We start from the raw sequence: 13,587 nt of genomic DNA on the forward strand, positions 1-13,587 counted from the left end.
ATCACTCTGTGACCTCAGGTCAATTCCTAACTGCTTTGAGCCTGCTTCCTCACATGAAATGCAAAGAATGATGGTCTCTAATTCATGGAGTTGCTATAGGAATCATCCTCAGATCAGTTAGCACAGTGCCTGGCTCCTAGTGGGGCCTAAACATTAGCTTATATTGTTGAGAGAGCTCCAGGCCTTTGGTTTCTTTATCTGAAAACGAGTGAAATCACTCTAGATCAGTGTTTCCGGGTGTAAATTGCATTGTCAGCCAATGCGTAACTTCTCATTTGTAGGAGCAAGGCTCTTAGCGGGTTGAGGGGCCACTAAGACATCAACCCCTCTGTGCCAAGCTCATGCCTTGGGAGACTTTTATGTTTGTGTAGCGTAAATGCCCTGTGGGAGTTGGGAGCGACAGCCCTGGAGGCCATATCCATGATGTATTCTTCTAACCAAGACTTACGCAGGCCGTGGGAAAAGATGTTTGTTTACCTTGCAAAGGAGGAAACTGAGAAGACCCCAGTGGTTCCACCCCAGTGCACGTAGCTGGTTAATAGCAGGTTCAGAACCACAAACTCCATCTCTGGTCCCGGCTGGGATTCTTTCTATGACAACGGCTGGCTTGCCGATTATCATCCTTTCCCCTTCGCTTGTGAGGACACACATGGAAGGGCCTGGCTCCGAACCAATTCTCAGGCACAGCTGCCGCCTAAATCCCTCTTTCTGTTCCCCACCCCTCCCTTGGTTATGCAACTATTTTCTAATTTGGCTCTCAGCCACACACGGTTTGGATTCTGGGACCTTAATCCTGCCCAATTGGGCTGAAATGAATAAGAAAGCGTTCCATTCCAGCTTCACAAAGGCTGCACTGTCCAACTGGTGAATGCGTTCCTTCTACTTGGGCCAAAAGCACAGTTTAGGGAAGGGGGCAGCAAGAAGGAGCCCAAGGCCTAGCATAATCACCTGCATGTGCCAGCACGTGGAATGACCCTTTAAAAGGTGGGACCTGGCTTAAAGAGCCAAAGAAGAGCTGGGCTGGCAGGGAGAAGGGCCCAGCATGGCAGAATCGGGGTCCCTGCCCACTGGCTTCAGCGAGCTGGAAGTGTTGGCTGTGGGGACGGTGCTGCTGGTAGAAGGTGAGCCAGGAAGGGCCTGGGTGGAGCGGGGACCCAGTGGGCTCCCTGATCCAGGCCACAGCTATGGAGTTGACAAGAAGAGGCCCCCAAACCCTACTCTTCTGTGCCTACACCCATGGGGCTTCTGATGGGTGCACCTGTGGGATGCAGGCTGCAGGCTGGGAGCCAAGAGAGAGAGAAGCCAGGCAAGGCCCAGGGAGTGAGGGACATCTGCCCAGAACATGACCAAGAACAAGGTTCAGGCCTTTTCTTGTTCCTCCAGCTGGGAGAAAGTTTAACCACCCTCTGGAAATCCTGCTAAGAATCTCATATAAGCTCAGGCCTCTGGTAGGTTCTGGAGACAGACAGCTCTGTCCCTGCTCTCCATGTGACTATAACCAAGTCAGCCAGGTTCTCGGACCCCAAGTGTGTGGTGGTGAAGGTTTGAAGGGGTCATGGGTGTGAAGTGCTAGCCTCGATAGACACTGAGGATTTAATTTCATTTGCCCCCATCCTCTCTGGCTCCACATTGCTCCCACCATCTCCATTCCCCAGCCCTAAGCATTTCCATTCCAGGGGCTGCCTGACTCCCTGAAGTGCCTGCCTCAGCCCAGAATCACTAAGATGCTCCCTGAGGCCAGAGCTGGGACTGGAAACCCTGGTGCTGGGTCAGCTCAGGACTAGGTTAATCAGGAATGCAGCCCTTGTTCACAGCTGATCCAGAGAAATTGTCAGCCCATTGCCTCCCCCAACGAGAATGCACAGCGGGGAGGGAGTGGCAGTCACTAGGCTGGTCCCCGAGGTCCCCAACACCATTGTCCGGGGGCCCTGCCCCTCTTCCTCTCTTCTAGGAACCCTACAATCCAGCACCCCTCTCAGTCCTCAAACATGCCTTGAAATTTTACCACTTTAGGTCCCTGCACATGCTGCTCCCCTTTTCTAGAATGTTCTTCCACACCCTGTCCTCCTAGTAAACACTCGCAGTTTTTTTTTTATTTTACATTTTTCTTATTTTATTATGTTATGTTAATCACCATACATTACATCATTAGTTTTTGATGTAGTGATCCATGATTCATTGTTTGCATATAACACCCAGTGCTCCATGCAGAACGTGCCCTCTTTAATACCCATCACCAGGCTAACCCATCCCCCCACACCCCTCCCCTCTAGAACCCTCAGTTTGTTTCATGGAGTCCATCGTCTCTCATGGTTCATCTCCCCCTCCGATTTCCCCCCATTCATTTTTCCCTTCCTACTATCTTCTGCTTTTTTTTTTTTTTAACATATAATGTATTATTTGTTTCAGAGATACAGGTCTGTGATTCATCAGTCTTACAAAATTCACAGCGTGCTCACCATAGCACATACCCTCCCCAATGTCCACCACCCAGCCACCCCATCCCTCACACCCCCCACCACCCCAGCAACCCTCAGTTTGTTTCCTGAGATTAAGAATTCCTCATATCAGTGAGCTCATATGATACATGCCTTTCTCTGATTGGCTTATTTCTCTCAGCATAATACCCTCCAGTTCCATCCACGTCATTGCAAATGGCAAGATCTCATTCCTTTTGATGGCTGCATAATATTCCATTGTATATATATACCACATCTTCTTTATCCATTCATCTGTCGATGGACATCTTGGCTCTTTCCACAGTTTGGCTATTGTGGACATTGCTGCTGTAAACATCAGGGTGCACGTACCCCTTCGGATCCCTACATTTGTATCTGTGGGGTAAATACCCAGTAGTGCAAATGCTGGGTCATAGGGCAGCTCTATTTTCGAATCTCCATCTTACACTCACAGTTTTGAAGGAAGGATCCTTCCCCATTCCTCCCTTCCGATGGGGAAGCCAGGATCCAGAGACCAAAAGGAGCAGCAAGTGAGGGACCAAGCGAAAGCCCCAGGTCTGGTTTGTCGGCTGCCTGAGGTTGCCCCCTCCAGCTCACCTCACCGCTTGCTGTCCCGGGCAGCCCCCGGCTCGTACCTCAACCCCCTTCGCCCAGACTCTCCCTAATGTTGTTGCACAGCTCTCAGAGTGGCATTTTGCAATTAAACAGATGTGAGTCTGAGTCCCACCTCCGCCACTCACCAGCTGTGTGCTTAGGGCAAGTTAACTAGTCTCTCTAAGCCTGTTTCCCAGCTGCACATGGGGAGGACAGCATCCAGGTGAAGATGGAACGGGAGGACCCTCAGAAAGCGCTCGGCCCAGTGCCCAGGCTGTGATAAGTGTCAGCAGCTGTCAGTGACTGTGACTATTCCAGCATATGAATCGTGCTGCGCCTTACTGGTTTCTTCCTTATCTTTGAGTAAGGAGGGGGCAGGATGTGCATCTTAGGGCCTGTGGTATCTGAGAGCCAGCCTTTCTCAGCAATGTTTGACGAGCTGCACCGACAAGGTAGCTGAGCGTGAAGGGGGCAGATTGCTGAGGCTCCGTCCACCCCAGGCCCTGGTTCTGACCCCAGGCAGCCTCTCCAGCCCTGACCCCGGCCTCCCGCTTCTTTCCAGCTCTCACTGGCCTCTGCCTCAATAGTCTCACCATCCTCTCTTTCTGCAAGACCCCGGAGCTGCGGACCCCCACCCACCTGCTGGTGCTGAACCTGGCTCTGGCGGACACTGGGATCAGCCTGAATGCCCTCATGGCAGCCACATCCAGCCTCCTCCGGTACCCGCTTCCCCCCACCCCACCCCTGAGCTCAGGGGCCCCGCCTGGGGCCTGACCTCTGGGCACTGGGCAGCCAGGTCAGAGGCATTCTTCCCACCTAGAGAAAACTGTAGGGGATAGGGTGAGCAGGCAGTACGTGGTTAAATCCGAATTCCACACTATCCCTGAAGAGCCATGGCTGATTTCTGGGGCACAGGAGTTGCTCAAAACCCCCACAGAGCTGGTTGACTGTAGGGATGAAGGGCACAGGCCCTGCAACCAGGTTGCCTAGATTTGAGTCCTGGCTTCCATGTTTCTATCTCTTGGCTTCTCCTGTAAGTTGAATTATTATTACCTAACTCGTATGGTGGCTGGAAGTATTCACTTGTTATTCTGTGGAAATAACTGAAAAAGATGCATGGCACCCAGGAAGCCCGACAGATGTGTTTGCAAAAGCCCACAGGATTTTGACAAGTGTCTAAAACCTCCTTAGGTGCAAACCAGGATCTTTCAACACGGTGTCCGGTGTTTACAGGATTGTTTTCTTAAGTGAACTGAGCATTTCTGCTCTGGTTCCAGGCACTCAAACGGAGGCTGGAGCCCATCTGAGTGTACTTGCTCAGGGCTGACCAGTCTGTGGGGTCGGAATCCATGAGGATTCCTTGCCCTGATCTCCTCCTGCCCCTTCCTGGGTTTAGTGAGGGGACAATGGAAGCTTTTACTTATGATTGCTTGGCCCATGGGGCTGAGAGCTGGGAGTTCTGCGGTCTACCCTCTGACCTTGCCTTCATCTGCTGTGTGACCTTGGCTCAGTGCCTTTTCTTCTCTGAGCCTCAGTTTCCCTATCTATAGAAGAAAGGCCTGGGCTTTCTTCCCAGGATGTCCCATTTCCTATGCTGGAGGCTTCTGACCACACAGAGAGACCCTTTGGTCCCTGTGAGTGCAGAGAAAGACATGGAGCCCAGGAGTTTGCATCAGGCTCCACCTGTTCACCCCAGGAACTTGACCTCTGGGGCCCCTGTTTCCTCATAGGAAAAGCAGACAATGAAGCCCTCTTCTGGGGAGCCAGGCCAACATTCAGGAGGGTGCCCTCCAAGCTCCGGAGGGGCAGGTGTGGGAGCAGGGCAGGGACAGAGGGAAGGGGTCACCGGCCCCAGTGTCTCCCACAGGCGCTGGCCCTATGGCTCGGAAGGCTGCCAGGCTCTCGGTTTCCAAGGCTTTCTGACAGCACTGGGCAGCATCTGCAGCAGCGCGGCCATCGCCTGGGGGCGCTATCACCACTACTGCACCCGTGAGTCTGTGCTCCCAGCGGGGAGGGACGTCTACCCGGCGAGGGTGAGCAGGTCAAAGGTCTGCTCGGCGTTTCCCAGTCCAGGGGAGTGTGGGTGGGCGAGCATGTCCGTGAGTATGCGGCGTGGGCATTCAGGAAAGGAGGGAGGCAGGGAGAGTGGGCAGGAAAGGTGCCAGGGCACATGCCAGAAAGGCTCCCCTCAATGTCAACGCAGCCTCCCTCAGGCAAGTCAGGAGTCCTCTCTGAACCTCTGTCTCCTCTAAGAGCAGATTTTTATAAGCAACCTCCCAGTTTTATTCTGAAAATCAAATGAGATCATGGGTACAGAAAATGCCCTTGCAGACAGGCCCCGTTGAGGCTTGTGTGTGTGTGTGTGTGTGTAGTGGGCGTGTATCCCTGCATTTCACACTTCCATGGGCTTCATGAAGACCAGTCCAGCCCCAGATTTCCCAAGCTGTATTGTCAAATATCACCTTCATAATGGCCATGTCACTGTACCACCTGCTCTGTTATTTACTTGATTTTTTTTCTTAAAAGTGATTCGTTTAAAAAAATGTAAACACCTGCTCTAGTATCCTCCTAAACGATATCTCTGATGTCCTTATAATTTTAGTACACATTAAAATAAACATGTTCACCCACCGGCCGTCTAGAATCCCACTCATACTTTGGGGAGTGGTGACTTCTCTAACCCTTATCGCAAACTCCAACTTGCAGACTGGGAAGCAGAGGCTCAGAGAAGTTAAGTTGCTTCCCAGGGTCACCCAGCTAGTAGAGGTGGGGTGGGGGGATTGGGCGTGGCCGGGATGTCTCCTGAGGCAGTCACTCCCTCCCAGGAAGGCCCCACATCCCGAAAGGTGACTCTGCCTGGCATGGAGGCTGCTGTGGGTCCATGGCCAGCATGGCCTGAAGCCCTGGGCATGGCCTGTTTGGGATCTGCTGGTCTTCCCTGACCCCACACGCACAGCGCGCCCCCCCCCCCCCACCCCAGCAAAGTTGCACACCTCTCCCCAGGCCAGAAAGTTGATAGAAGTGATAAGAAGAAAGATTATCATTTCTAGAGGCAGGTTAGCCCCACCTGCCCCACCTGACCTCGGAGCTCCTATCCTACCACTTCTATCCCAGTCTGACCCCCGAAGCTCCCTCAGACGACTGTGCGCACACACACACACATACACACTCACACACGTGCACATACACAATGCACACCTCCTCAGACAGCAACACGCTTCCCTTCCTCAATATAGAGCAGTTGATCCCTATTCTGGGGTCCCTAGAGCAAAGCCTTTCCTGAGCTGGACGGCACCGTGGAGAATATGAAAATGGGGGAGGGGAATGGAGGGGACCTGAGCTTATCTACTCCATATTGGGTGACCCTGGACATGTCACCATGGTCATCCATTTCCAAAGCCAAAAAAGCAATATATGGGTCATGGTAGGTACTAATTATTGTGTCCACAGTTAGGGGGAGGGGTGTCTTTGTCAGCTTGGGCTGCCATAACAAAATACCATACGCTGGATGCTTAAACAACAGAGATGGATTTCTCATAGTTTCTCGATGCTGGAAGTCCAAGATCAGGGTGGCAGCCCTGCTGGGTTCTGGCGAGAGCCATCTTCCTGGCTTCTGGACAGCTCCCTTCCTGCTGTGTCATCACGTAGAGAAGACAAATCATCTCTCTTGTGTCTTCTCGCATAAGGGCACTAATCAAATCATGGGAGCTCCAACCTTGTGACCTAATTACCTCTCAAAGGCTCTCCCCTGGAATATCATCCCACGGGGATGAAGGCTTCCCCAGAGGAGTCTGGTGGACATTCAGTCCATAGCAGGAGGTCACATTCAAGCAAACTGCATCCGGGGCTTTTGTCAGTGGATGCGGTGTCAGGATGAAGGAGGGTGTAGATCTGCTCTTCTCTGCGGACCAAACCCCACACAGAGTCCTGCCCTCTGCCCTGGGGCCTTGTCCACAAAAGAACATGACAAATAAACCACAGACAGACAAGGCACAAGGGAAAAGCTTTCTGAGGCTGGGGCCAGGAAGAACTACCAGATGGGAGGGCTGGATGAGGCTGCCACCAAGAGGGGCAGGGGAGGAGGGGACATGAAGGCTGTCAGGTCACTGGGACTGGTCACATGAAAAGATGCTGTTGGGACCAAGACCCTACCATCAGCACTGAGATGGCGCCCCCAGTCCTCAGAGGGTATCCTGGAAGCAGGGACAGTGGCTGTGTCTGAGCAACGCTAAGGATGGTGGGAAGTCCAGACTTCTGCTTCCCTCCCTCATGACCCTCACCCGAACCACTGCCCATGCTTCTTCCCCAGTTGACTTGGGGAAGCTCCTCTTTCTTTGCTCCTCCCTCCTTCTCTGTCCTCTAAAGAAGATGGTAGAGAGTGTCTACTAGGAGGCCTTCACCACACATTATCTCTTTTATTCTTCATAACCATCCTCTGAGACAGGGATTATCATTCTCATTTCATGGAGGAGAAAACGGAGGCTCGGAGAAACTTTTAACTTGCCTGAGACAATAAGCTAATAGCATCAGAGCCAGGATTTAGGAACATTCTGTGTGAGGATGAAGTCCATTCTTCTGCACCCTGCCTAGCTAGCGCCTCCTCTGGACCCTCCTCCCCCTCTCTCCCACGCAGGCAGCCAGTTGGCATGGAACACGGCCGTCTCCTTGGTGATCTGTGTGTGGCTGTCTTCTGCCTTCTGGGCAGCACTGCCCCTCCTGGGCTGGGGCCACTATGACTATGAGCCTCTCGGAACATGCTGCACCCTGGACTACTCCAGGGGGGACAGGTGAGGTGGGAGGAGAAGCTCCAAGGCTCCCTTCCTTGGGAACAACAGCGTCACAGCTGAAAACCTAAATGGGGAAATGTCAACATTTGCCAGACAATCTCAACTCCTTGGTCATCATGCCCACTTGCAAGTTGACAGTGGGACTAGGGAAAGCCCTAGTTCTGAAAGCCGGCCAAGTGATGGGCATGTTATGCAAACTGGGGAATAAAGTTGTGCCCAAGAAGGAGTATTACCCCCTAAGCTGTTGGTCTGTGTCAGTTACAACAGTCGCTGAGTCCCGTGACCCCTTTGCCAACTTCAGCACAGTCAGTTGTCCCAGCTCTGACTTGATCAGTTTCTAAGGGAGTTGTGTCCTTTGTTCAATACAGCCAAAGAACATTAAGGTCTTTGCATTGGAAGGGACCTCCTTGGCATAGAGTTTAGTTCTCTGAATTTCCTGAGTATCTGCTGTGAGCCAACCGCTGGGCCAAGCCCTAGAAAAAGATTGATGCATGATGGCCCCCACCATCATGGAGCATATGTCTAGTACTGCCCCATCCATGTGGCTCTGGGGACACCAGGGCTTAGAGAAACCCTTTAGGGGACACCTTGGGGAGAGGCCACCTGGGCTCCAGCTCCCCTCTTCTACTAGAGCCATGTTGCATTCATCTGCTTTACATGTTTACTCATGGTGCACCTGCCCCTGAAGACAGGCTTTCCAGGTGAAACCTACTTGAGAACCCAAGTCTGGTACAAGTGTCCTTCCAGAGCACTCCCTACAGGTATCCTCCCAGCCAGTGTCCAGTCCTCTGGCAGGCTTTCCTCCTACCCCTCCCTACTGGGCAGCACCCAGGTAACATGGTCTTCCCTTCACAGAATGGGAGTCTGCCTTTCTGTGACTCCCACCTGTTCCTCGTTAGCCCTCCCACTTTCCCATGACCCTCCCTGGGCGCCCAGGCCCTCCTGTGGTCCTTTCAATGATTTCTTCGGTGACACAGTGTCCAGTCTCTTTGTCATCTGCAGACCCCTTTCAAATCCCTGTGCCAAGCATTCCTTGAATGATCCTTCCTCTTGGTCCATTGACCTATCTTGCATTTGGTAAACATGTTTCCCAAACTGAAGTGTCCCATTCTCCATGCTTGGGGCACATACAGAAAGCAGGACTGAGCACTTGAACTGCCCAACAGAGAGTTGAAGGAGGACTCTCCCTCATCTCAGCCCTCCAACTCCTAAAGGTAAATTCAAGAAGGACCTAATGGCTCCCTGTCTCTAAAGGGAGTCTGTCTGGGACCCAGGGTTGACCACACTCAGAGTTTTTGTCTGATGAGGGCAGTTCCTCACATGTGGCTGTCTAGAGCAAAGGCTAATAAGCCTTCAAGGGCAGCTGATCTCCCCCCAAGAGATGGTCCTGACTCCTCTACCCACTCTGCCTGCAGAAACTTCACCAGCTTCCTCCTCACCATGGCCTTTTTCAACTTCTTCCTGCCTCTCTTCATCACGCTCACATCCTACCGGTTCATGGAGCAGAAACTCAGGAAGACGGGCCACCTCCAGGTGAGGACCAACTCCCGGAGCTGAAGAAATCCCTCTGTCCCTCTCAGGGAACATGAATGATGTGAGAGACAGTAGTTAGGGGTTTTCTGTGTTTTCAGTGATCAGGGAAAAATTCAGCATTCACAGAGCTTGGGATGTCAGGGCAGGAATGCACCCTCGCCATTGCTGGGCATCGCCAAGACCTGGGAGGAAGGGTCAGGACTGCTCAGACTTACGGGACCCCATAACCTCGAGAGCCAGGGCACCCTGCTGGACCCCATCCATGCTGTCACATTTCATTCTTCCCAAGGATTTAAGGGTTGGCACAAAATGACACACTTTTCAAATGCTTCTTTTAAATTGCTCCAAAATGTTTAATTTAATCACAGGTGCAGACTGTTGTTATCCACAACATAAACTCACACCCGCCAGCACATTTATCCAAGAAAAACAATCCTTCAAAAAAGGCCCTCCTGGCCATTTCTGAATTTCTGCCTTAATATCCCCTTTCCACAATTTTCTTTTGTCACCTGGACAATCTCTAGCAGACGAGCCATAACAAGCACCAAGTTTAAAAAAAAAAAAAAAATCAGATACTAATACTACTTTTCTGTGCATTATGCCATTCCATCTTCCCAACCACTCTCTAAGGAAGGTTTTGTTATCACTTTGCCACAGGCTAGAAAATTGAGGCCGTAAGGGTTTGTTAAGTAACCAGCTACAAGCCCTGAAAGTAGTAATAGCAGAGTTGGATCAAACCCAGGTCTGGGACTCCATGACCCAAGTGGTCTTCAGTGCACAAAAGAAACGATCTTTGTTGAGACACTTCATCTGCCACATTATTATTATTTTTCCCCCGTGAATTGGAAAAGGACTGAACAAATCGATTTTAGCCGGAGATCCAGGTTGCTCTGAGTCAGCGGGAGGACGAGGGCTGGGCCAGGACCAGAATCGTGGCTCTGGGCTCATGCTCCCCTTGCCCCTCACCGCCTCCGGGCTGTCCTCCGCGCTGCCCGCGCAAGCACGACCTGGGTGCTCAAAGTCGCCACATTTATTGGAAGTTCAATCGGCCAGGAGACAGGGCTGCCACGCCGGTTTTCTCTTCCCTCCTCCCCCGCCTGACTTGAACCCATCAGTCCCCGCAGCATCAGCAGAGGTCGCTGCGCGTGGGCGCGGGGACCTCGGTCAAGAGCAGAGCGGCTCCGGGAGGTGACGCTGTCTCTGCTGAGGGCTCCGTTCTCCTCCGGCCTCAGCTCCGCTGCGGAGCTCCTCCGTCAGGGCGAAGCCCAATTTTTTTTTTTTTTTCTTTTCCTTTTTGGCCTGAGGGGCAATTCAAGAGAATAAATGTCTCCCAACTGACATATTTTTTTTAATATTTTTTTTTAATTTTATTTATTTATCCATGAGAGACAGAGAGAGAGAGAGGCAGAGGGAGAAGCAGGCTCCCAAGGAGCAGGGAGCCCGATGGGGGACTCGATCCCAGGACCCTGAGATCATGACCTGAGCCGGAGGCAGACGCTTAACCATCTGAGCCACCCAGGCGCCCCCAACTGACATATTTTTATTTCATCAAGAAACGTGTCCTCTTTCAACTTAAGTCACCGTCTTCGTTAAAGGGAGACGCAAAGAGGTAATAGGCACTGATGTTTAGCGTCCGCGTTTTAACGTCTGAGTGTGGGGGGGAAGCCTGAAGAGCCCCTTCCGTCCGGAAATTAGAGCGCGAGTCGTGCGCCCCCCTGTGGCCAGAGGCGGCACCACAGGGCCCGCCCGCGTCTTGTACCTCGCACCTTGGAGAGCCGCTTGGAACCCAGCGCAGGCCCACCCGCCCGGGGGGGGGGGGGGGGGGGGCCGCGGCGGCTGCACGCTGCTGGCGAGCCGGTTCTGGGACTGCGGCGTGAGGGCAGCCCAGCCTGGGGAGCCCCATCACCCAGCCACCAGCCACACCCACGGAGCCCAGAGCTCCGCAACCCGAGCGTGGACCAGGAAGGGAGCTCATTATCCGCCCCCTGGTCCCCGCCTCCAGGTAAGTGAAGCATTATCAAACCATTTTTGCAAGCAAGACAACTGAAGTCAAGTAAGGTTCAATGACAGGTTTAGGGTCACACAGCTTACACGCCAGAGAGGTCCATCTGGCCCCAAGGTCCTCCGCAGGCTCAGCGCCTTCCCACAACCGGGTCACACTGCCCCGCCCGGCTGCGTGCCCACCTGGTCGCCCCCCGCGCGTGGAGCCACAGCCGGCTAGAGCAAGTCAGTGCCTCCCTCCCGTGACCATCTCTCGGCAGGTGAACACCACTGTGCCGGCCAGGACGCTGCTGTTCGGCTGGGGCCCCTATGCCGTCCTGTACCTCTCTGCCACCGTCACGGATGTGAGCGCCATCTCCCCCAAGCTGCAGATGGTACAGACGCCTCCGGGACCCAGAGTTAGAACTCTCTCCATCTCCGTGTCTCTCCGTCTTGCCCCATCTCTTTTTCCTGCTTTCTGGCCTCCTGGTAGTCTCTTCCTCTCTTCCTTGGAACACTTCTATTGCACGGGGAATTCGCTTCTCTTGGGGGCCACACGGGGCTGCACCTTGACATTGCCTTGGCCCCACGTGAGAGGACAGGGACAGCCACACTCTGGGACCAAGGCTAAGACGTGCTCAGGACGGGGTGTGCTTCCATGCGTCATCTGCCAACTGGTCAAGGAGGCCTTGGGAGTTGCAGAATCCAGCCCGGGACAGACGACTGGTGGCTGCGGGGTGGGGGGTGGGACTGGGGTCACCAAGTGGGACAGGGAGAGGAGCCGAGGCTGCGAGGCTTCTTCCCTGAACTTTTCTGTCCCAACAGGTGCCTGCCCTCATTGCCAAAACAGTGCCCACGATCAATGCCATCAACTATGCCCTGGGCAGGGAGATGGTCCACAGGGGAATTTGGCAGTGCCTCTCACCACAGAGAAGCGAGCTGGACCGAGCCCGGTGAGGTTCTCCGGGGGGCTGCTCAGACCCAGGCCCACCTCTGACACCCTGGACTGAGCCCCGTGCTAGGAGGCTGCCCTGGAGTCCTGCCCAGCAGCCTCAGAAGCCAAGCTCCAGACACTCGCTCCCTGCCTGCCTCGGGATGGCCCTGTTGGGCCTGGGCCTCCGTCAGACACGGGGGATTCAGAAAGCACCCAGGCTGCGTGGGAGGACCTGGGACTTTGGCGCCAGACAGATACGAGTTTCCATCACAGCCCTCCAAACAGAGGCTGAGAGACCTTGGCAAAGTCACTCCCTCTGAACTGAGCTTCCTGACCCATAACGTAAGGTCTCCACGGGGCCGCTGTGAGGTTTAAGCAAGATAATGTGTACCCACCACACACACGGAACCTCATTAAAACAGCTGTCAGGGCTCTGAGTCTTACACAGAAAGGCGTGAAAGCCCCCGGTTTCTTGTGGGAGGGCCATCCAGGCTGTCAGCGTTCCAATGCCACTTATTAAACTGAGATCTGGTGCAAGCGACTGAGTCTGTGTGTGCCTCTGGTTCCCAGCTTGTGAGATGTGGTGACGGGCATGGTGACTTCACCGTGCAGAAGGGACCAGAACATCACCTGGTGCATTAAGTGCTCACTGACAGCCACCAGCACCCGCCGGTCAGAGACAGCTAGCTGCGTGTTGCTGAGTTACCAGCATTAAAAATCAAGATAATGTATTTAAAAGTCCAGATGTCTGAAGATGAGGCCCCACCAGCCTGGAGGAGGCTCCCTGGCAACAGTCTGCAGAACTCAGAGCAGCTCTGTCCTTTGCCCGGCGCTTGTCCCCTTCCATTCCCCTTCCATCAGCTGTAGCTTGTATATTCCCTGCAGAGCCTGGCATCTGGGTTTGTGACAGTGATGGGGTCCCCATCCCTGGATGGACATCTGCACCTCCAGCAGAGTCAGCATTTCAGGGACAAGGTGTGGCAGGTGCACAGACCTGGGGGGACCCATCACCCTAGAGGGAAATGAAGGTGGTGGGCAGGGAGGTGATGGGCTCTGCAGAAGGTCTGATGATGGAGAGCTGGCTGCCCCAGGGACCTCGGATGCAGGAAAGATGAAAGCTCAAGCCCCAGATGCGGAGCAGGGAGGAAACAGGTCCCCAGAGGGTAGGGATAGGATGGTCATGAGAACAGCATCTGGGGTCCCTGTGTACCAGGACCTGCCTCTCAGCTTTGCAGATGCAGAAAATCAGGTCACATAAACGTGACTCACAAGAAGTCTGCATTCAACAGAGGCTGGCTCA

At 53.6% G+C, this 13,587-nt stretch overlaps 1 protein-coding gene across 3 annotated transcripts; it reads left to right on the forward strand.

Moving 5' to 3' along the window:
- Nucleotides 1-1,042: 1,042 nt before the first annotated feature.
- Nucleotides 1,043-12,343, forward strand: RGR (retinal G protein coupled receptor). 3 transcript variants are annotated; one of them, XM_035020292.1, is made up of 7 exons: nucleotides 1,043-1,121; nucleotides 3,616-3,772; nucleotides 4,909-5,042; nucleotides 7,687-7,840; nucleotides 9,256-9,373; nucleotides 11,635-11,748; nucleotides 12,179-12,343. In XM_035020292.1, exons 1-7 carry the CDS (start codon nucleotides 1,043-1,045, stop codon nucleotides 12,308-12,310), a joined length of 888 nt encoding a protein of 295 aa, XP_034876183.1. In that variant the 3' UTR covers nucleotides 12,311-12,343. The 3 variants fall into 3 exon arrangements, with proteins under 3 accessions (XP_034876183.1, XP_034876184.1, XP_034876186.1); XM_035020293.1 differs by having other exon boundaries at nucleotides 4,921-5,042; XM_035020295.1 differs by lacking the exon at nucleotides 11,635-11,748 and having other exon boundaries at nucleotides 4,921-5,042.
- Nucleotides 12,344-13,587: the final 1,244 nt, after the last annotated feature.

The sequence above is a fragment of the Mirounga leonina genome, unplaced genomic scaffold, assembly GCF_011800145.1.
Source record: "Mirounga leonina isolate KUSES-001 unplaced genomic scaffold, KU_Mleo_1.0 Mir_114, whole genome shotgun sequence".
Taxonomy (NCBI): domain Eukaryota; kingdom Metazoa; phylum Chordata; class Mammalia; order Carnivora; family Phocidae; genus Mirounga; species Mirounga leonina.